Genomic DNA, 23637 nt, shown 5'->3' with positions numbered 1-23637 from the left:
CGTGGAGCCTGTGCTCCGCAATGGGAGAGGCCACAACAGTGAGAGGCCCAGGTACCGAAAAAAAAAAAAAAAAAAAAAAAAGGCCATGCTGTTTTTCTTGGCTGGCTGCCTTGCCTGTATCTTTTAACCCATCTTCTCAAAATCTTTCTTCATGCTTCCTGCTGACACCAAGAGCGAAAATGAAAAGCAGCTTCCGAAGATCACTGTGGTCTCTTTTTAAAAACCCCTATGTTGACATCACAGCTGCCATTGCCCTCACTCGATGATTTGATACATGATGATTTGGTACATGTAGTTTCAAGGCCCCGGAGATGTCCTGGCAGCTGGCCCTTCCCTGGTCCTGAGCCAGACTCACAGCTGGTGGCGTCAGTGTGTTAGAGCACGAGTCCCGCTCACACTGACCCCCGCAGAGACCTCTGGATTTAGGTATTCCTGCGCAGCCACATGAGCAGACATCAAGGGTGAAAACTTATTAACAAGTCTTTAAGGAAAATAGAGTGTCATCTAAATAGTTGCTTTTCTGGGAATTCCCTGGTGGTCCAGTGGTTAGGACTCCACGCTTCCCCAGCAGGGGGCACAGGTTCGATCCCTGGTCAGGGAACTAAGATCCCGCAAGCCACGTGGCACAGCCAAAAAAAAAGAAAAAAGAAAAAAAAGCCTTCGTTTAAATAAATAAATGGTTGCTTTTCTCGCCAATTTTCAGATTGATCACAGTTAAGGCAGTGGTTCTCAAGCTTTCTGGTCCCAGACGTCTTGACACTGTCAAAAATTACTGAGGAACCCAAAGAGCTTTTGTTTATGTGAATTTTATCTACAAAAGTTGACAGTATTAGAAGTTAAAGCTGAGAAAACGTAAAATATATATTTATTAATTCATTTGAGATGAACAATAATAAACCGAGGACATAACAGAAATAACATATTTTGTGTGAAAAATAACTATTTTCCAAACTAAAAAAAAATTAGTGAGAAGACTGACATTGTTTTACACTTTTATAAATTTCTTTAATGTCTGGCTTAATGGAGGGCAGCTGGATTCTCAGCTCTGCTTCTACATTCAGTTTGTCACAGTATCTGTCACGCTTCATACGACCTCTGAGAGGCTGATCATTAAAAAGACAAAACATGCCTTAGTAGTATTATGAAAATAATTGTGACCTTCTAGACTACCCTGAAGGGACTCTCCTGAAGGGAACTCTCCCTGAAGGGAACCCCTTCTAGATCCCCGGGGTTCCCCAGACTACATTTTGAGAACTGCTGGCCTAAGCCAACACTGGTTCACTCTTTTTTTTTTTAATTTTTATTGGAGTACAATGTATTTATTTATTTATATAAATTTATTTACTTATTTATTTATTTTTGGCTACGTTGGGTCTTCGTTGTTGCTCTTGGGCTCTCTCTAGTTGTGGCAAGCGGGGGCTACCCTTCACTGTGGTGCGGTGGCTTCTCTTGCTGCAGAGCATGGGCTGTAGGTGCGCGGGCTTCAGTAGTTGTGGCATGCAGCTCTAGCACACAGGTTCAGTAGTTGTGGCACACAGGCTCAGTAGTTGTGGCGCACGGGCTTAGTTGCTCTGTGGCATGTGGGATCTTCCCGGACCAGGGCTCGAACTTGTGTCCCCTGCATCGGCAGGCGGATTCTTAACCCCTGGGCCACCAGGAAAGTCCCTGGTTCACTCTTTAACTGAACAATCTATTCTAATACACCTTGCAATAGCGTCAAACCCCTTCATGGATCCCCAAATTTCAGGTTATCTTGACATCCAAATGCCTCTGAGTGATTTCCCCATCTCTCTGGATAACAAAAAGCTCTCCTCACTTGCACTCTGATGGTTGGCAGTGCTTCCGGGAATATGGTCTGGAGGAGCACTCTTAGGACGCATCCAGGATCAGCAGGAAGAGTCCTGTGGCCAGTGTGTCTGCTCTGGTTTTGTTGACTAGAGTGGGTGGGGTGACATGAGTAACCGCTAGTGGCTGTCCCTGCCCGGAGGTTTGCCGCTGCTCCAGTTACCAGCCTCCCTTTGGCTCTTCGATTATCCACCGGGCACTTGCTATCAGTCCATGCTATTGAGCCTCTTGGCGAGACAGGATATTCCTTTGCTGAATGAATGTCATAGAACAAGCAGGAAAAATAAAGAGATCCTTGTAATTCTGTCTGAGACCCCTCCAGCCCCTCACCCCTGCACCCCAGCCCAGCAGTAGCCTCCGAACTCACCAGAAGGGCGGCAGCCCCTGTGACCGTGTAAAGCCCATGGGTGAGAAGGCGGGAAGAGCCGTAGACTTTCCGGAACCCAAAGGTGGAGATCCTGAGAGGCCAGTGTCCCGGAGACGTGGGACCCACCGCGGCCAAGGAGGGAGGCCCTGGGGGAAGAGAGGACCATATGCAAGGAGGGCGGTGCCAGGGATGCCACACACGCGCACGCACACGCACACGCACACGCACACACAGTATCCACCGTGCTGCTGTGCCAGCCCCTGTGGGATGGGTCTGCTCTGTGCGCCTGGTGCTCATTCATGCCCGCCCCCGTCGGGCACCATGCAAAGACACCCTGTGTGTTCACACCGCCCTCAGCTGGACCACACGTCCCAGCCCCCACTGCGCTCACATCCCCCCGTGCTGCCCAACAGTCTGCTCGTCCTTCGGGTACCAACTCTTGAGCCACTACGGCAAAAAAAAAGAAAAAGCCCTCTCCAGGCATTGGTGCACTGTCTCTTATCTGCTCCCTTACAATCCAGTCTGACACAATCCTTCACTGCTCTGGAGGCTACACGTGTAAGTTGACTCCTGCATCGCCCATTCGGAAGTACGCTGTAATTTTTTGTTAACTGCCTTGTTGGCTGGTTGGCCGGCCGGCTGGGTATTACTCATCCTGTTTGGTGAAATGCATAGTTACTGATGCTGCCAGCTGTGGGAACAGTTTCCTCCACATCGACACCTGGGTCCTGTTGCTCTTGTTTTTCTTCATTCTAGCGCTTGACCACATCGCACCCTGGAGAGCAGAGGGAGACCGTTCTGCAGGCCTACATCAGCAACGACCTCTTGGACTGTCACAGCCGTAGCCAGGTGGGTGAGAGAGGGGCCAGCGTCCAGCCAGGGCCTGCATTTCTGGGAAGGATCTTAGAAGGAGGAGGCTTTCATTTCTATGCATATCTTCAGCGTAGTGACTGTATGTCAGCCTGGGGCTTCTGTTAGCTTCCGAAATCTGCTGTCCACCCTGGACACTGTCCCACTTCTCACTTCTAATGCAGAGTCCAAAACAAGTTCGTACTGCTTGATTCAACTCTGGAGCTCCTTTCTGCCATTTTTCCTTTTTTCAAATTCCCCGCTCTTTCCCTCACCCCACTGCTTACCGTGAGTCCTGAAAACTCAGCATGACTTACAATGGGCAAGGCAGGTAAGCAGATTCAAACTGTTTTCATCTGGGCCCGACTTAAAAAGTGTCTTCAACACTCTTTGTATATAGCTTTGGACCAGATAGGTCTAATGGTGCAGTGGGAAAAGTATGGGGTTTAGAGGGAGATAAACTGGTTTCAAATCTCTGCCCCACCGACTATTGGCCAGACACCCTTAAGCAAATTTCTCAGTCTCAGGGAGCTTTCCACCACCAAGAAGGGGCCATCACCTGCCTCGTGAGGTTGTTGGGAAGGCTGCGTGTGGTCACGTGTGGGAAGAACTTAACCCAGGGCCCAGCTCGGAGGAGTCCTCCTCCCCCCTCCTCATCCCTCTTCCCTGTTCTCAGCACCTGGTATCCTACCGAAGGAGGATCGACAGCTTGAACATGCCCTATGCAGAGGAGATACTGCATCTCATTATTTCAGTTTCATCGTTATCCAAAATGCTCTAAAAACTTCATCTCCCTCCTGTTAGGCTTCACAGTGTGCGCCCTGAGTGCAGTATCAATACCTCTTAGGATCGCTGATGAAACAGCCCTGGAGGAAGCTTGTTGCGCGTAATCTGTTGTGTGCACAGGTGACAACATTTAAGGGTTTTGAGTTTCTTCTTTGTACACAATCGTATTGTTCCCATGAAACAGTTAAGTATGAAAAATAATCCCTCAAATTCTTATTTTCTTTTCCTTTTTTTTTTCTGTTGGTATTTGTAATGGCACAGAAACCAGCCTATAAGACACAAAGCAGCTGAATAATATACTGTCATGACTTACGAACTCAAATTCAAAGAGTGAATTCAATACTGATTCTGTCTGAACTGCGATATTTCATTGAATCTAAGATGTAATTTCTCCCCGCATTTTAGCATCTCCGAAACTGGGGTGTATCTAATAGCCGATGGCCTGTTACAGTTTAACTTGCAGTGCTTTTTTCTTTCTTGGATATATATAAAAAAATAATATGTCCTCCTATGAAAGGTGTCTTAGGTTTTGTGATATATGATATTTGTCAAAATGCCGAAATCTTTATAGTCACTGAAGATGTCCTGTCTTCCTCAGGTCATTATTTTTAATTGCTATGGCTTATTTATTTTTTTTAACAAGGAATGAGCTGGAGTTATCTTAAGATGTCAGAGAATCTGCAGAGCAGGAGAACTCCTTGGGAAATATGGGTGCCGTGTCACCATGACACCAAAATAAATTGGTATATATATATATATATATATATATATATATATATATAATCTCCCACGTTTTGTTTATCCATTGATCAACAGACACTTGAGTTACCTCTACCGTTTCGCTGTTGTAAATAATGCTGCATTGAACAGGAGTGTGCACACCCTCACTTTTGTCTCAATCAGTTCCTTGCTTTTCTTTGTAGTGTCCACATTTGCATATGTACCCTGAATAATATAGTGTTTGATTTGGGGTTTGCTGAGTAGCAAGCACAGACCTTGCTCTGCAAGGAAAGGGCACTGTTCCCATGTTAGATGAAGGCACCTAGGGGAAGATGACATGAATAAAATTGCTGGATTATAATCAGGCGTAGCTTCCCTGGGCTCTTAATGGTCCCCTCTGGGGACATTGGTAATCAAAGTCAGGAGAGAGTCCCAGGAAGCACAGGGCCTCTGGCAGGGCTGAAAGGTAGGCCAGGTACTGGTTATCCAGCAGCATTATGTATGGCCAAGGGGAATGGTGAGCTGCTCTGTAATTTTGGTTTTTAAGCTTGCCTCGTCTACTTCTAGTTCTCAGGAGCTGATCACATGAGGACACTTCTGTGGGGATGAAAAGACTTTGATCCACATAGCAGGGTGTGAATGGGGGAGCTGGAGCTTCATCAGAGCAAGGGCAGGGGTATCCAAGTGTGGATGAGTCTGGGCTCACCTTACCCAGGTAGTTTGCACTCTATTTGAAAATATGTTACATGGTGCACTACTTTGGATCCCTGGCCATATTTACTAAAACCGCATAGTCTGTGTCCTAGCAAAACCACTCCTAAGTATAACCCCAACAGAAATGTGTCCATACGTTCAACTAAAAGATGTGTAAGAATGCTCATAGCAGCACTATTTATAAGAATCAAAACTCTGGCTATAACCCAAATGTCCCATCAAGAGTAGAATGGATAAATCACCTGGGATATATTTGTAAAATGGGATATATTGAGCAATAAGAAGGGGCACACAGCATACAACATGGATGAATCTCACAAACATAAAACTGAATGAAAAAGTCAGATATAAAAGAATACATACTGCATGACTTTATTTATTTAAAAATTTTAAAAACAGACAGAACTAACCTACGCTATAAGAAGCCAGGAGAGATATTGCCCTTGATTTGGAAAGGGACCCCAGAAGGGTGTCTGGGGCTTTGGTAATGTTCTGTTTCTTGATTTGACTACCGGTTACCCATGTGTCATCAAGCCGCACACTCATGATCTGGGCAATATTCTGTATGGATGTTATATTTCAATAAAAATTTTACCTAAATGAAGATGGTACAGTGGCAGTAGGCATCTTGGGGATGACAGCCTTTGGTATGTCACTCTCTTGAGTCAGTCATTCAGCCTGTACTGGTGGCCCTCCACATCTGGGGCACAGCTGCCTTCCAGAAATCTCTTTTCACCAAACGTATGTTGATTCCTTGCAGCCCTTTCCTGAATTGGATCTCTGTTTCCAATATCCCGTATTGTTTTCTTGGTGAAGCACAGCCTTTAGTTAATAGCTTCTAGAAAAAGGATGGATGGGGAGTATATTTTTCAAGACTGTGTATGTCTGAAAATATCGTTATTCTTTGTATAGACCCCTGGGCTGTAAATAATTATCCTTCAGAATTTTGAAGATATTGCTTCATTGTCTTTTAGGTTCCAGTGTTGCTGTTGAAAAGTCCCAAGTCATTCTAATTCCTGACCCTTTGTATGTGACCTGTTTTCTTCTCTCTAGAAACGTGTTGAATCTTTTCTTTTTCACCAGTGTTAATGAACTTCCCATTGATGCCTTTCATGATGTGTATTTGATTCACTGTTTTGAGCACTTTGTGAGTCCTTTCAATCTGACAACTTTAGTTCTGGGAACTTTTCTTGAGTCGTTTTGTTGATGATTTCCTCTCTTGTTTTCTTTGCTCATGCTTTCTGAATGTTGGGCCTCTTGAACTGGTTCTCTAATTCTCTTTTTTCTCATATTTTCCATGTTTTTCTTTTTGTTTCACTTTCTGGGAGATTTCCACATCTTTATTTTCCAACCCTGCTGTAGAGTTTTTCATTTCCCTTTTTTGTGTTTTTTTGTTTTTTGGTAGCATTCTGTTGTTGCATGGATACAGTTATATCTCTGAGGATATTAATGACAAATTTTTGTCTATTTTTAGTTTTCTTCTCCCTGCAGTCTCATTTCCTCGAAGTTGCTTCTCTCCCCTGCCCCATTTGTTTTGGCCTTATTTTCCATGTTAGAAACTTTCCTTGAGTTCCTGGTAGACCTTGGTTATCTCCTAATGTTTATTAGAGTGGAGGGACTGAAAAGCTGACTGGCGGTTCTGAAGGTGAGGGTCAGGCCTGTAGGCCTAGAGCTCCACTGAGGGTGACCCTGGTGGGCCATCTATTGGGAACCTCTGATTTCAGGAACTTTAGTTCTTTCCCTGTTTTCAGGGCTGGTCATTCTCCTCCAGGAAGTGTCTTCTAATCTGCCTAAAAGGTAACAGTCTGGTTGGCAGTGTTCCGAGAGCCAGGTAGGGGAAGAGGACGGGGGTGGCTCTCTGTCGAGCATTTATCCTGCTTTTAGGCACCACCCCTGCTCCATTTTGGTGTGGCAGCCCTGCTCACCTGTGCCTGCTGTCCTCCGTCCAGAGACCTTTTGTGTTGCCCTCAAAAGAGAGCGCCCCCAGATGTGTGATGGGAGGTGCATGGGAGGACAGCTGTGCAGGAGCAGCGCGGGTGGGACCTAGCTGCTGCTTCCACAGCTTTCATTCCTTCTTCTTGATTTCCCCCCCAGTTCTTGAGACTTTTGAGGATTACGTGACATAAGCTGGGTGATTCCTCATTGCCCGCTTGGCGTTCTTGGGTCTGCTAAGTTTGTTACCATCCTGCATTCCTGATTCCAATATAGTGTTGTTATGGTTTCTTGTGCTGTCCTCTCTGTCCTTGAGGATTTGTCTCCTTAAAAAATCCATTTACTATAGTTTTATGGTGGTTTTGGAGGGAGTGAAGTTAGACGAGTGTTGGATCAATTGTTCTACCTGGAAAAACATCAGCAGCAGTCATAGCAAATAGTATTGCTTACTTGGTGTCAGTCACCATTCTAAGTGCTTTGAATCATTAATTCTTCTAAATTTGGAAGTCTGAAAAACTTATATTTTTTTGCCAACTCTCAGAAAAAAAATCAGTTGGAAATCAAGACTGAATCACCTCTAATAAGTTCACTCAGAGGAAGAGAACAGCAGACCTGCAGAGGAGACATATGCTTCTCTCTCACTTTTCTTTCACTTCATTACTTTTCCTCTTTTGATATATATGTTTTTTTCTTTTTTCTTTTCTCCCACAGAGGAGTGTGCTGCAGCTGCTGCACTCAAAGAGCGAGGTGGTACGGCAGTACATGGCCAGGCTCATCAACGCATTTGCATCCCTGGCAGAAGGTGAGACGGCAGCTCTCCTTGCCGACTGAGGGAAAAAAATGAAAAGCTGAGAATTATGTTTTATTTGGCGGACAAAACTAAAGACTTAAGCCCGGACGCAGCATCGTACATAGCTCGGAGGGACTGCTCCGAAGAGGCAAGGGGGGAGCCAGGGTATATAGGAGTTTTTGCAGCAAAGATGAGGTAGACAGAGCATCAAAAGATTACTGCTAAAGAAAACCAGGCATCTCAAGTTAAGGAATTCAGCACTTTTCTGTGTACGGGAAGATGCAAGAGTCTGGGCTCACTGAAAGCATTCCTTTGACAGGCACCTCAGCGATCTAGGGCCATATCCTGTGCTTTCCCATCCTGAACCTCTTCAGGGTGCACCACTGGGGGTGGCTGCAGGGGCTGAGGGCTTGGCAGTGGGCAGTCCACTGGTCTCCATCCTGAGTTCCCTCAGGGCTCACCGTCCAGAGTGGCTGTAGTGGCTTGACGTCTGCAACATGCTTTGCTTACTGATACGGCAGGCAACATTTTTTTTTTATTGATACCTTCAAAGAGAAGAGCTAGGTCTTGTGGATGTGTTTTTCCCTGTGAAAACACATTCTTCCCCAAGTTTCTTAGCAATGACATGTGATTCCTCAGTTTATTACTGTTTAATGCATCTAAGGTCTTTTGAAAAACTTAGTTGTTGTCATATTGCTGTAATTTATGTCAGAGCAAATTTTGATGGTTTTGGAGTTTATTTTGTTAGCGTTTGGTTTTATTTTGTAAGCTTTCTGGTATTGTAATGTAGTACTTTTTAGATTGCTCTCAAGATAGCAGGTAATGCATTTTTTATCATTTTCTACTTAAGGCCAAATAAGGTTGGTGAAATAAAGTGATCCCAATAAGCACTATACCATGTCTTTCAAAACACTAATCCTTTTAAATCAAGAGGATTTGAAAATTCCCAAAATAACATGCCACCATAATTTAATTCAAAATGGTTTTACAAAATGCCATTACCTCCCATAAATTCTAATTTGTTTGAGCTCTTTTTTTTTTTTTTTTTTTTTTTCGGTACGCGGGCCTCTCACTGTTGTGTCCTCTCCCGCTGCGGAGCACAGGCTCTGGACGCACAGGCTCAGCGGCCATGGCTCACGGGCCCAGCCGCCCCGCAGCATGTGGGATCTTCCCAGACCGGGGCACGAACCCATGTCCCCTGCATCAGCAGGCAGACTCTCAACCACTGTGCCACCAGGGAAGCCCCTGTTTGAGCTCTTTTTAACATGAATAATGGGAGTTTTAAATTGTGACTGTCTGACACTCCAAAAGTTTTTTCCTTCATTTGTTTGTTCTTCCAGCCATTTAACAAACATTTTATGATAAGCCAGAGTATGTGCCAGGGACCATTCATATAATACAGTTGAACTTTATGTCTGAAATTAATGTCATCTGTATCAAGATACAAGTTCACAGCAGGCTAGTGATAGGGTTCCAGGTATGGTTCCTAACTTCTTCTCCAGGCCATGGGTGTGTCCAGAAAGCACTACTGGGCTGCCTCTATTGTTAAGACTAAGGGGTTCATAACACACAGGTTCGTCACCCCATTTTTCCTTGTGATCTGACTTTTGGGTTCAAGATTTTGGGTAGGGACTTCCCTGGTGGTCCAGTGGTTGGGACTTTGCCTTCCAGTGCAGGGAGTGTGGGTTCGATCCCTGGTCGGGGAGCTAAGATCCCACATGCCTCACGGCCAAAAAACCAAAACACAGAACAGAAGCAGTAGAGTAACAAATTCAATAAAGACTTTAAAAACAAAAAATGGCCCACATCAAAAAAAATCTTTAAAAAAAGAAAAAAAGATTTGGGGTAAATAAAAGACAGTGCTCCGCACAAGAACACAGTGGTGAATCATGTTTAGATGACAGGAAAAGTGGTTTTCCATTCATTAGATAGTTGATTGAGTAAAACCAACTTGCAGTTGAAATATGCTTTAATAAGTTTTCTAGAACATAAAATTACCCAAACTCTACGTGTGTTATATGCAAAGTTTTCATAGAAAGTGGTTTTGGAGCATGAGCTTAACACAAGATAAATTCTCTCCCTTGATCATCTCTGGTTATATTATTAGGTCGCCGCTACCTTGCCCAGAGCACAAAGGTGCTGCGGATGCTGGAAGAAAGGCTGAAGGAGGAAGACAAGGACGTCATCACCCGGGAGAACGTTCTCGGGGCCTTGCAGAAGTTCAGCCTCAGGTGCTGACCGTGCAGTAGGTCATGGTGGTGCCTGTGAAATCAACTTGGGGGTTTCTTAGCCACTGTTTTGTGCTTATTTGGTCCCAGTGACAATCCAAGATGCAGGTGATATTTTTCAGTGAATGCTTAGAAGAGGTTGGGTGACTTTCTGAAGAGGAGCTGGAAAGTGTATCTTGGATCCACTAAACCGTCCTGCTCCTACACTTTAAAGCACTGTTACATTCTCCAATGACCATTATCTCGTGCTGACCAGGTGCTAGATGCTAGATTGTGTCTCAAGCCATGTGCAAGGTTTGGAGATAAGCACACGAATGCACCCCAATAGAGCCTCCACCTGCAAGTGCTCAGAATTCACTGTGGGAGAAGCACGTGTAAATGCACAGTCACAGTCGGTGGGGTAGATTGCTCTGTGGAAGTCAGGGGTGGAGCCTCCTGGTTCCTGGTCCACCCATCTCAGCCACCTGCCCTGTAGTCTCCGCCTGGACCTGGTCATGACTTGGGAGTGCTCCACATTAGAGATTTAAATCTTAGACACCTCTTCTTGAAGCAGATCTGATGTCCTCCCAGAGGCTTTTTTTTCTAAATTGGCAGCATTATTAAGGTGTATTTTACATACCACAAAATTTACCCATTTTAAGTGTACAATTCAATGATTTTTGGTATATTTACCGAGTTGTACAACCATCACCACAGTCTAATTTTAGAATATTTCCATCACCACAGAAAGAAACTTCATGCCTATTTGCAGTCACTTTTCATTCTTATCCCTCGCCCCAGGTAACCACCACTCTGTTTTCTGTAGATTTACCTGTGACTGGCTTCTTTCACTTGGCATAATGTTTTTGAGGTTCATACAAGTCACATGTATCGGTACTTTGTTCCTTTCTGTTGCCAAATAACATTGCATTATGTGGACAGACCACATTTTGTGTATTCATTCATCAGTTGATGATATCTTGGTTGTTTCTACTTTTTGGCTATTACGCATAATGCTGCTATGAACATTTGCATACAAGTCTTTGTGTAGACATATGTTTTCTTTTCTCCTGGGTAGGTATCTAGGAGTGGAATTGCTGGGTCATACGCTAATTCTTCCGGAATCCATATTCCCTGATGACCACCTGACTTTCTCGTTGACTACTAAGAATTTTAGTACCTTGAGTCCCTAACTTTTTCTGTCAGTCCCTAACTTTTCCTTCCCACCAGATGTGGTTAACATCTGACTGACTCTCACTAATAACCTAAAACCTGAAAAAGGACATATTCTAAGTGTGTATATATTTTGTGGGGGGAAAGCTGTAGGTATGTACTTCCTACTATTTGCCATGTCTCTGCTGATGAAAATTTCTTGTTCTACCTATATGAATTGAAAGAACTATAAATAATCTCCAGAGTTATTGCTTCCTCAGATCATAGGAACATGTTTCTGTTTGTTTATAAAGATGATTTAGCTTGATGTTGACTGTATTTGAAAAACTTTTAGAAATTTAATAACTGTAGTTATTGTAGTGCTTAGTCCTATCAGTTCTTAAGGTTGACATGATAACATCCACTGTAACACATTATGATGAGGCATTGGATTTTGTAAGATTTTACACCTGGACCTTGGGTAGAAAATAATTCCATATAAACTGTATTACCCAGGTTACTAAACTACCCTTACTCTATAGAGATCTGAATCAAAGTGGTATATGAGCTGGTCTTCTTTTTTGTGTTTCTTTACTTTTACATAGCTCAGAGTGCCTGAACTACATTATATAGACTAGACTTCAGGTAAAAATCTGTTTGTCAGTGAACCATTTCTATGACTCTGTTTCCTGGGTTAAGTAGACCAAAAGCTATCAATAAATATTTATTAAGTATTTGAAGTAATACGCTGCTAATTCTAAATATTGCAAAGGAAACTTTCAGAGTAGGAAGTCTCCTTACTGCCTTATTTTTCTTTAAACCTTTAATAATATACCTGAAAGGTAAAGAATTTATTGTTGTAGTTTCCGTTGTACAGGTCTAACAGTAAGATATTCGCCAGGGTCCGTAACTTCTGTAAAGTTTCTTTTCTGATAGGCATTCTCACTACTATGTACTGTCGCATGAAAGGCTTCTTGCTAACTCCCTGCAGGCTGTTTCATCCTAGGCGCCCACTGCAGACAGCGATGATTCAAGATGGCCTCATCTTCTGGCTGATTGACGTCTTGGAGGAGCCTGACTGCCTGTCAGACTACACGCTCGAGTACTCGGTGGCCCTGCTCATGAACCTCTGCCTCCGGAGCACAGGTCTCCCTTGCCGTCCCCCGCCCCCAGGCTCTGGAGTACCCACGAGCCTGATGTGGTCTGCCTTTCGTTTCCCTCCCAGAAAACTCAAAACAGAAAAAGAGTGTGAAGCATGTCCAGCTAGGTATAAAGCTATTGAATCCCTAAAGCCAAAATACCACTCTGGCCTTGGAAAGAATAATTTATATATATATATGTATGTATATATATATATATATATATATATATATATATATATGCAGTACCCACACTAAGAGGAGATGGAATTCCATTACGTTTTTCTTCATTTTCATTGCGTTATTCAAAGGTAGGAAGTGAAGAACTATGATCTGTTTTATCTGAAGACAGAGAAGTATGTGCCTGAGATTCTACAGGATTAAGTTGGTGAAAGAGCAGTGACATTAAACCAGGCTTCCTGCTCTTAATCACAGTCGCCTTCCCCACTCCACCTCGTACAGACAGCCTTTCCCATGTGACATCTCGGGTCATTTACGTCTTGATCAATAAAGGGAGTGATTTTAGCTTTCCTGCAGGTTCCATCCCACTTAAGTGATCTGTTCCCTGGGGTGGAAGAAGCTTCGTTGGAGAGGTGCCACGTCCGGCCCATGGCTGACCTCTGTCTGAGAAGGTGTTGAGAAGGTGTTGGGAGAAGGTTACCTGGATAAATAGCTCAGGGGTATTGGTTAGAAGCTCCTTCACCCTCAGACGCCTTGGAATCTGAACCACCTAACTGTGTGTTGTTGACTGACTAAATGACTGACTTCTATCTTCTCTTTTAAAAAAATAACATATGCAAATTTCCTAGCTTTAAAACATTTATCAGATTATAATCGGCTTTTCTTAAATATCATCAGTTTATTTGCAGTGATTGTCATGATGATGTTTGGAATTCCTGAAATAGCTGGAGGATTTTTTAAATTTTTTTATTTTTGCTGTGTTGGGTCTTCGTTTCGGTGCGAGGGCTTTCTCTAGGTGTGGCAAGCGGGGGCCACTCTTCATCGTGGTGCGCGGGCCTCTCACTATCACGGCCTCTCTTGTTGCGGAGCACAGGCTCCAGACGTGCTGGCTCAGTAGTTGTGGCTCACGGGCCCAGTTGCTCCGCGGCACATGGGATCTTCCCAGACCAGGGCTCGAACCCGTGTCCCCTGCATTGGCAGGCAGATTCCTAACCACTGCGCCACCAGGGAAGCCCCAGCTGGAGGATTTTTAAGTGATGGCGTGTGCACTTGGGAGGAGAGCATGGCCCTTTGACTCATCGTGCTTTCAGTGTAGTGAACAGCTCTGACCTCCTGAATAATAAGAACCGCCGCCACTTACTGAGCACTGGGAGTGTGCTGCCCTATACTGAGCTGCTGGGACTTCCCTGGCGGTCCAGTGTTTCAGACTCCGCGCTTCCAATGCAGGGGGCGCAGGTTCGATCCCTGGTCGGGGAACTAAGGTCCCACGTGCCATGGCGCTCGGCCAAAAAAAATACAAAAAACAAAAAACTGATGCTCTCTTTCTGTCTCATGCTCCTGTCTCCTTTTCTCATATTGCTTTGGGAAACTTTAGTGTTCACATACTGAGATATACTGAGCTACTTAATTCTACATAGCCCTTTGAGGTGGACATTATAATCCCCAAGGGACCCCAGAGGACGAAATTGGGCCCCAAGTCGGTGAAGTGACTCACCCAAGGTCACACAGCTCACAGGCAGAGGAGCCAAGGTTCATATTCAAGTCTGCCTGACCTGCAACTGTACCTCTGAGTTTAGACATGTCCTGTTTTTGTTTTTTGGGGGTTTTTTGTTTTTTTGTTTTTGCGGTACGCGGGCCTCTCACTGCTGTGGCCTCTCCCGTTGCTGAGCACAGGCTCCGGACACGCAGGCTCAGCGGCCATGGCTCACGGGCCCAGCCGCTCCGCGGCACGTGGGATCTTCCCGGACCGGGGCATGAACCCGTGTCCCCTGCATCTGCAGGCGGACTCTCAACCACTGCGCCACCATGCCCTAGACATGTCCTGTTTTGTTTCTCTCTTTTTCTCCTAAAGGGAAGAACATGTGTGCCAAGGTGGCGGGCCTCGTGCTGAAAGTTCTTTCGGATCTGCTCGGCCATGAAAACCGCGAGGTACCCAGTCAGCGCCGTAAGCCCCGGGCTCGGGGGAGGGTGGCCCGGGGTACTTACTGCACTTGCCCTCTTCCAAGTATTTGTATAAGCTATGTCAGAGCTTTTATCATGTTTAAATTCTGGAACCCAGAGCAGGAGGCTGTTCCCTGGCTTCCCGTTTGTGAGCACAACTGCCGTTCGCTGGCCTGTGCTGCTCCCTCCCTGGGGTTATTTTTCCCTCCTGGTCATCTCCCCCTGCTTCACTCCTCCTACCATGTTGACACGCCTCTGCTGGGTTTAATATATGTCCATGGACATGTATGTAACCTGAAAGTATATTTAATATTATGGGTGTGTTCAATTTGTATAAATAACATTGCCCTCTAAATCTCATCCTTTTCTTCCATTTTCACTGTGTCTTTAGGACCTTTCTCTGGTGCTTTCTGTACACCTAGGTCCTTAACTCCCGCTGCTGCACAGCAGCCCCTTGTTGGCAGCCCTCCCGTTTCACTTATCCAGTCCCCCAGGGGTTCCCCGTTTGCTTGCCTTCACCCCTCTGTGCCACAGCCGTCCTCGGCGGACGTGGCCGCACTTCCCCCTCGAGGGCCCGAGCTGGAGCTTCTCTGGGGCGTAGGCACCCATCACTGCTGGCTCACCCCATGTGTCATTTGGGTCAGAGTCCTGCAGAACTGTCCGCAGGATGGCCGTCCTGGCTTCTGCTCTCATCCATGCGGTGTTCTAGCCAATGGGAGGCAAGCCCTTTTTAAATAAAATAGAGGCCGTCCCTTAAGTGGAATCTGTGTAGTGTGAATTCCAAGTGGCAGGCAGGACGGAGCAGAGGAAGATGCTATAGAGGCCAGACCTTGAAGGGCCCTGTGTCCTGTAGTAAGGAGTCAGGACTTTCCAGGTCGTTTCTACAGAAGATTCCCGAGGTTGGGGAAGGGGTGATTTGGCCCATGCTGTAGAATCTTGGCAATGATGTGATGGTTGGGTTAAAGGGTGAACATAGAAGGCAGAGAGACCCTTTTGGAGATCTCATGTAGCCTAGGTCATGGACGATGATGTCTGAACAAGGACTGTTAGCGGCACCTATGGAAAAGAAGGGTTCCCACTAAAGATGGTTTGGAGACCCAACACTGGAGGGTAAGAAGAGAGAGGAATCAGTGACGCCGCCAAAGGTTCTAGCCTGAGTCATCAGGATGACATTAATTCAGCAATGACATGTAACGGGAGTAAACTTTGGGAGAGAATGATGCCCTTGGTTGTGAACTCTTCGTTTTAGCTGTTGCCCTGGGGCGTGCCAGTGGAGGTGTCTGTCACTTGGAGACCTGCCTCCTGGAGCTCAGGGAGCTGTGAAGGTGGCAGGGCTCGCCTTCCTCGCTAGCCAGGCTGTTCTCAAGGCTAGTGTGTGACGTTTGGGTTGTATGGTATTTGAGAACCTGAAAATGACTGTTTTTTCTCCCCTTAAAGATACAGCCGTATGTGAATGGAGCACTGTACAGCATCCTTTCTATTCCATCCATTCGTGAAGAAGCAAGAGCAATGGTAAGAAAATGTGCTGTGGGATTGGTCAGCTTCTGTCAGTGCCACGTTCAGAGGCTGTTAGAACAAGGGGTTCCTGACGGGGCCCCAGGGAAGGGCTTCAGATAGCTTCTGAACGCCCTGAAACTGTATCCCAAATACATATTTGCAGTTTTCTGGGGAGAGAGTTTGTCGTTTTTATCAGATTCTCAAGGGATCCCAGCCGACAGGATTAAGAACCACAGCGTCAGAAGTTCCTAGAAGGTTTATTTTTTGGGAAGTTGTAGACATTTTTAAAAATTTAAGTGACTCATTTTACTTGGGGGCTTTGGGAATGCTTATGGATTTCATAGTAGGAGAAACTTAGCAAGAAAATGATGAAATGGAGAAAATCATCACCCAAATTCACCTCCAGGCTTCCTGGAGGAATTGTGGCAGTGAGACCTGGGGCAATCAAAACACTCCTCTAACCTGCAGGCATTCTGATAGCAATCAGGTGGAACAGATAAAACTGATAAAACTCTCTGGTTGGAAAAGAGTTAACTGAATATTTAATGTGTTTACTTTAGTGTTTATATTGGAAGTATAAAACAAACCTCAGGTGATTAGCATCTTCTTTTGAGATGACAAACGTTTCTAGATCTAATCAAAACCACTGGAGTTTTGTCCTTTTTCCTTATGACATGTGAAACCGTGTGTGCGTATTAAATGCTTAGAATGAAGGGATTAAATATATTTCCATCGTCAGAACGCAGGCTAAATTCAGTTTGAGACCAGTGAGGCATGTTCTTCCACTTGGCTTTGCTTACTTAGAAGAATTACTAAATCTTCTAATGGGTCATCTACAGTTACATCGGCGGTTACGCCAGAGACAAAAACTTATTTAAGATCCATTCTGTGTGGTCACGGTAAACAATGAAACTTAATTGCCTACTGCTTTTAAAGAAAAAAAGAAATCTGCTTTTTCAATATAGAACAGGGGAAGATAAACTTGATTAAATTCTGCATTATGGTCATTCAGGTCAAAGGGAGGAATTGTCAACCAAGGCAGAGAACAAGGAAAAAAACATGTAGGTTGAAGAAAAAGAAAGAACAGAGGTGACATGGAGTCCAAAAGCATGTGGAGAAGGCGGACTTAAGGGCAGGAAAGGGACAGGCACCAAGTGGGGAAAAGAGACTCACTGTTGTCGGACACGAGAGGGGTGGCCCTTAGAGATCATCCAGGCCAGAGAGAAAAGAGATGGAAGAATGGGACAGCCTCAGAGCCCTGTGCAGCAATATCCAGAGGCCTCACACGTCTGTCATTGGAGCCCCAGAAGGAGAGGGGAGAGAGGTAATGGGCAGAAAAAGGGTTGAATAAATAATAATGAAAAACATAAACATAATATAATAAGGCATCTAGGAAATCCCCAAATGTTTGGAAATTAAACAGCACAATCGAATTAGTTTTCTATTGCTGCATAAAAAATTACCCCAAAGTTTAATGGTTTAAAAAAAAGTACTGCCTCACAGTTTCTATAGGACAGACGTTGGGGAGCAGATTAGCTGCGTGGTGCTGGCCAAGAGTCTCTCCTTTGATTTTAGTGAAGACTTCAGCCGGGGAGCCGAGGGCACAAGGATCCGCTTCCAAGCTCGCTCTCGTGCTGGCTGTTGTCTGGGGACCTCGTCTCCTGGCCAGGGGACTGCTGCATAGGGCTTCTCTCCACATGGCAGCTGGCTTCTCCCTGAGGGATCCTAGAGAGTCAGAGAGTGAGCAAGACAGCAGCCACAGTCTCCTTTATGACCCAATCCGAGAAGTGGCCACAGGACCGGCTCGGGTGCAGTGTGGGAGGGACGGCCCGGGAACATGCAGTCCAGGAGGGGGGTTCGTCTTGGAGCCTGGCTGCCACTCACTTCTAAGTTGCCTCTGGATCAAAGAAGTCGCAAGGGAAATTAGGGCTATTAATCTTTTGACGTATATCACAAATGTTTCCCCTATTTTTCATTGGTCTTTTACTTATGGGGTTTTGGTTATATGACAGCTTTAATTATAGTCAGATCCATTAATATCTTCCTTTATAGTTTCTGACATGTTTCTAGACAGCCTCTGAATTGTTGACTTTGAAAAGAAAACGTAGACCACTTAGAGGTGTAAGTAGCATACGCTTCCCTCTGGCATTTTAACAGGGATCGAAGTCATAAGCAAATGAAGGAAGCTTTTGGACACTTCACCTAAGTAGTTACCTATTTATTTGTAAGAGAGGCCTCTAAAGGAGGATATGGCTTCAACAGAGTTTTTCTAAAACCCTGAGATTTCCTCTCATTTCACTCTTACCCTTGAAGAGGTTTTTAGATTGATAGAGGGTATTACATCCTTTTCCTTTATCATATAACAGTAATAAAGGAAACCAGACAGTGAGGAGAACATCATCCATATTCTCACCACCCTAACATCTGCTCACACGCAAAGCCAGGGAAGAACTGATGTTCAGACCGTGCCGGGTGTCTGTCAGCGCAGTCCTTTTGGAAAGAAGTCCAGCAGTGTATGTGAAAAATTATGAAAACCTACATATTTTGGATTCATTCCTTTTCCTCTGGTTATTGATGCAGAGGAGAAGAGCTCTGTGCATGATGAGACTCATTTCAATATTTTTATAATAATGAAAAACCAGAACATAAATGTCTGGTAACAGAGGAATTGCTGATGAAATTGTGGTTCTTTTGCTCACAGTATTAGTAGCTATTGAAGATGGTAATTAAGAAAAGCAGTATGAGACAGTATGGGAACTTTATTGTGTAATGAGGGAGAAAAGCAGAATATGACATTATAATAACTCTGCAACTGTGTAAAACATTTGTGTGCTTGTGGAAAATGAGAAAGAATACATAAAACTTAGATTAGTACCAAATGCCACTATGGTGGTCTTAAAGTAATACAAAAAAAAAAAAAAGGAGAAAAAGATACATGCGTGCCCTGAGGCCCATTTAAACTTTAAGAGAACACCAAGGTCTGGGGCCGGAGAGCAGATGCGATCAAGAGGGCCACCCTAATGCTACCCCAAGGCCTCCTGCACCCAGGGCTGGAGTAATTGTTGGCCAGGAGCTCTTCCCTGGGATCGAAACCCCAGCCAAACATTGCGCCCTGGGCTAGAGCAGACCAGATGCTCTGTCAAGGCTCTCAAGAGTCTCTGGGAAAACTAGGGAACTGGGCTCAGAAGCCACAAAGCAGGGAGAAATGCCCACACACTCCCCGGGGCTGCTCCAGTGATATCCCCCCGTGCCTTGCACCAATGCCCCGGGCCCAGGCTCACGCTGCAGTGCCAGAAACTCTGCTCTGCTGTCCCTGAAGGGCGGGATGCCGCCTGCCCAACTGTCACAAGGACGTGTGTTCCCCGTGTGCCTGATTCTTCACACTGCCCGCTTCTGAATCAGTCTCACGTGGGTGCAGTTGATTGGCAGGACCTGGGTCATCTGCCTGCACCCTGGCTGCAGGGAGCCTGGGAATGCTAATATTCTGGCTGCGGCCTTGGGAAATGAACACATTGTAGAGAAGCTGTTTTAAAACTGTTCATCAGCTACAAATGTAACAGTTGTCCATTACAGTTGGTAAGCCTGTTTGCTGTATTCCATGGCATCCATTATGTGTGGGCCTTTCAAAATTAGCGTGGAGGGCTTCCCTGGTGGCGCAGTGGTTAAGAATCCACCTGCCAATTCAGGGGGACACGGGTTCGAGACCTGGTGCAGGAAGATCCCACGTGCCGCGGAGCAACTGGGGCCGTGTGCCACAACTACTGAGCCTGCGCTCTAGAGCCCGTGCTCTGTAACAAGAGAAGCTGCCGCAGTGAGAAACCCGTGCACCGCAACGAAGAGTCGCCCCCGCTTGGCGCAACTAAAGAAAGACTGCATGCAGTAACAAAGACCCAACGCAGCCAGAAATAAATAAATTTATTGGAAAAAAAATTAGTGTGGAAATCTTACTGAGAGGATAAATTGATATGGCATTTTTAGAAAGCAATTTGACAATATGTATGAGTCCTCAAAAATATTAGTATTCTTTGCCCAGTAATTCCACTTCTGAAGCTCCATACAAAAACATGAACAAAGATTCATGTATCAGAATATTCATCACAGCATTACTGATCATAGTGGAAAACAGGAAACAACCTAAAGGTTCTCCAAGGCTCTGTCCTAACCCTCTTCTCTTCTCACTCTGGGGCCACCGGGAACCTTGTTTGCTCCCTTGCTTCAGCCACCAGCTCTCTCTTCTGAGCCAGAAACCCCTACCAGACACAGCAAGCACAGTTTCAACTGTTTATTAAGCATCTCCTATGTGCCAGTCTTCAGATTAGATGCTTTTTCTTTTTTTTTTTTTTAGGTATAATTATGAACAGTGAAATGCACAAGCCTTACATATACAGTTCAATGCATTTTGACAAATATACATATTTACATAACCAACACCCAATTATATCCTTTAAAAATCTCGTGTTAACTTGAGTTGCCATCCTTATTTTATAGTTGAGGGAAAAGGCTGGGAAGAGTTAAATAATTTGACCAAGGTCACACAGCTAGTTTATGGGGAAATGAGAATTACAATCCAGATTTAACCTTTCTAGAAGGTAATGCTCTGCTTTAGATCATGGGAACTCACCATGTTCAAAACTGCACTTGGCACTTCTTTGATTCGGTTAGAGCTGTTGATTCCAAACTGGCCTACCTAAAAAGGAGCTTACTGGCTCAGGTAACTGAAAAGTCCAGGCATAAGCTTCAGGCACAAGCTTCAGGCACAGCTTGATCAGGATTCACATGTCACTTGATCCGTTTCTCTACCAGCACCTCTGTATTCTGCTCCCTCTGCTTTGGGTTCAATATCAGATACACTTTCCCCTCGTGGGGGTAAGAAGGCCTCATCAGCTCCAACCATACATTCAAGTCCCACAGAAAAGAGGAAGGAGGGGAAATAGACATTTATGGTCAAATCAGTATCTTACCTCTACATGTCCCTGGAATTCTGTTAGTCAGAATTGAAAATTCTGATGTCAGTGTTTTGTAGTAAATAATACACACTGTAATGACTTTATAATTATTTTGATAGAAAAAGAATGATGGCTGTTTAAAACGAGGTTCTATTTCTTCTTTTACTTCTCTGAACATGTGGTTTTACTTTTCAAAGACCATTTTTGGCCCTAAAATCCAGAAGGCAGTGTATAACTACAGGGAAAACATGGGAGAGAAACCACCTCCCCAAACGACATACTGCCAAAGCTAAAAGGAAGACTTACACAGTAAAATTTTACAATAGCTTTTTAAAAAATAAATGTGTTATAATTAGGTCAGATAGCCAACCAAGAATAAAATAATTTCCTTGTGAATTGTAAAAACGACAAAAAGAATGTTTAGAACTGAGCAGAGGATTTTTATTGTGCATACCCCTTCCTCCTGAAAAAAAAAAGTTTTTTTGTTTTTTGGGGTTTTTTGTTGTTGTTGTTTAAATTTATTTATTTACTTTTGGCTGCACTGGGTCTTCGTTGGGTTGCGCGGGCTTCTCATTGCAGTGGCTTCTCTTGTTGTGGAGCACGGGCTCTAGGCTTGAGGGCTTTAGTAGTTGTGGCTCTCGGGCTCTAGAGCACAGGCTCAGTTGTAGCACACGGGCTTAGTTACTCCCCGGCATGTAGGATCTTCCCGGACCAGGGCTTGAGCCCGTGTCCCCCGCATTGGCAGGCAGATTCTTAACCACTGCGCCACCTGGGAAGCCCTGGGTTTTTTTTGATGAGGTGAAACTACTCCATTGAAAAGTAGTTTCCCCCCAAAACTGAAATGTTAACTCTTACTCTCTCCAATCCTTCTAGGGAATGGAAGACATCCTTTGCTGCTTCATCAAAGAAGGCAATGCTGAAATGATCCGCCAGATTGAATTTATCATCAAGCAGCTTAATTCAGGTCTGTTTAATGCAAGAATCTATTATGTATCTTTTGAATCTTTCACATATGCTAGAAAGACACATGGGCTTTCTTAGAGGGGCTTGTCATGTCTTAGAGTTCATTCAAGAGGCCTTAAGGGAGGTGAGGAGACCCAAGTGAACCCACAAATGGAAGTTCAGCCAGGTAACCAAGGCCACTTTGTCCCATGATCAATAGTCTCTCATCACACTTTTGGCTTATAGTCAACAAAGAGAGTTCAAAAGCAGTTGCAGAAACCCTTTTCTAACTGGAAGTTCTCTTTATGTGGGCCTCCCCCCTCCTAATTATTTCCCCCAGACCACTAGGGCGGCTGTCCCCGGGTCCGAGGGTCAGATAATGAAAACAGATGCCAATCTTTCCGGCACCACCATGGAAAAGGCCCTCGTCCTCCCACGTTCATTCACTCCAGAAGAATTCATGTTGCCAACCAGCAACGTGGGAGGATATGATCCCCTTTCTTCCATTACTGTGACCACCCACATCCCATAATAAGCAGGAAAGGAAGGTAAAGGAAGCCTTGGATGGGACCGGGTGGTGGGGACACTCTTAGCTCTTTCTGTGGCCCCCTGATGCCTTGATCCTGACTTGTACACAAGCCAGAGGCACCTGGCACTGCCAGCATCCAGGGTCAAGTTTGTCACTTATGTCTTTCTGCATGCCCTTGTCCACATCACTGAAAGTCCAAGTGCACAGATTCTGTTCCTCACACGAACGCAGGTAAAAAATGAATCTCCTGATCTCTAATTCCAAGGCAGCAGCTTGACCAAGGCCAAGCAAAAGGGAAATGCCTGAAGCCCTTCACTGGAGGAAGCCCACAGGTGGCTCTCCCAGCTCCTGGTTCACAGCTGGGGCTGCACAGGGCAGTCACCTGGGGAGATTTGAAAACCCCCAAGGTAGCACCCCATGCCAATTAAATCAGAATCTCTGGAGGAGCCCCAGGTATGAATAGTGTTTAAAACTCCCAGGTGATTCCAGTGTGCAGCCCTACCTCGGGGGAACACAGAAATGGAGAGGCGGAAGGGGTGGGTTAGAGGGCTCCCCATCAACAGGAGGCGGCCAGGAGAGCAGCCGGTGAGGTTAAGCCTTGGCTGCCGTCAGGCTGGGGGCCCATTTCCACTTGAATGTCCTCCCCTTTGGTTTTTATGGAGCAAGTATAATTCATCCCAGATTCAGGTGGGGAAGGAACAGATTTGTATTTTCTGCAGCAACTGCATTTCTGACTTTGCACTTCCATTCTGCTAGGCGGGCATATTGAAAAAAATAATAAAAGGAAATAAAACCTAACCTTAGTCCTGGCCGAGGTTACTCCCTAACCTTCTCTATGTAGACCACAGTTTGGGAAGGCAGGGGAATGCTGGGAAAAGTTGTCGCCTATCTGCTCCGAGGTCACTAGCTATGCCGAGACCTCCCTCCCAGGCCAGGAGTCCTCTGCAGCGTCAGGGTCAGGCTTGGGTTGGGAACCTTCTTCAAGGCTGACTCTGTTTCAGTCAGTCTGTCAAGACACACTCACCTCTATTTCCTTGTCAGTCTTCCCTCCTCCCAGGCAGCCAGAAGGCAGTGTGCCTTGTCTCTCTGGCCAAGAAAACA

At 45.1% G+C, this 23637-nt stretch overlaps 1 protein-coding gene across 1 annotated transcript in view; it reads left to right on the top strand.

Annotated features, from left to right (window-relative positions):
* The window catches only part of ARMC9 (armadillo repeat containing 9), a 142113-nt gene that overhangs the window by 49283 nt on the left and 69193 nt on the right, over nucleotides 1-23637 (top strand). The window contains 7 exon segments of the mRNA XM_060106995.1: nucleotides 2969-3061; nucleotides 7925-8015; nucleotides 10111-10234; nucleotides 12369-12508; nucleotides 14534-14610; nucleotides 16060-16134; nucleotides 21939-22029. Of these exon segments, the coding sequence (XP_059962978.1) occupies nucleotides 2969-3061; nucleotides 7925-8015; nucleotides 10111-10234; nucleotides 12369-12508; nucleotides 14534-14610; nucleotides 16060-16134; nucleotides 21939-22029 (691 nt within the window).

Source organism: Mesoplodon densirostris, chromosome 8 (genome assembly GCF_025265405.1).
Source record: "Mesoplodon densirostris isolate mMesDen1 chromosome 8, mMesDen1 primary haplotype, whole genome shotgun sequence".
In the NCBI taxonomy this organism is placed as follows: domain Eukaryota; kingdom Metazoa; phylum Chordata; class Mammalia; order Artiodactyla; family Ziphiidae; genus Mesoplodon; species Mesoplodon densirostris.
The sequence above is the reverse complement of the archived record's forward strand: the minus strand, read 5'-3'. Positions and strand labels throughout refer to the sequence as shown.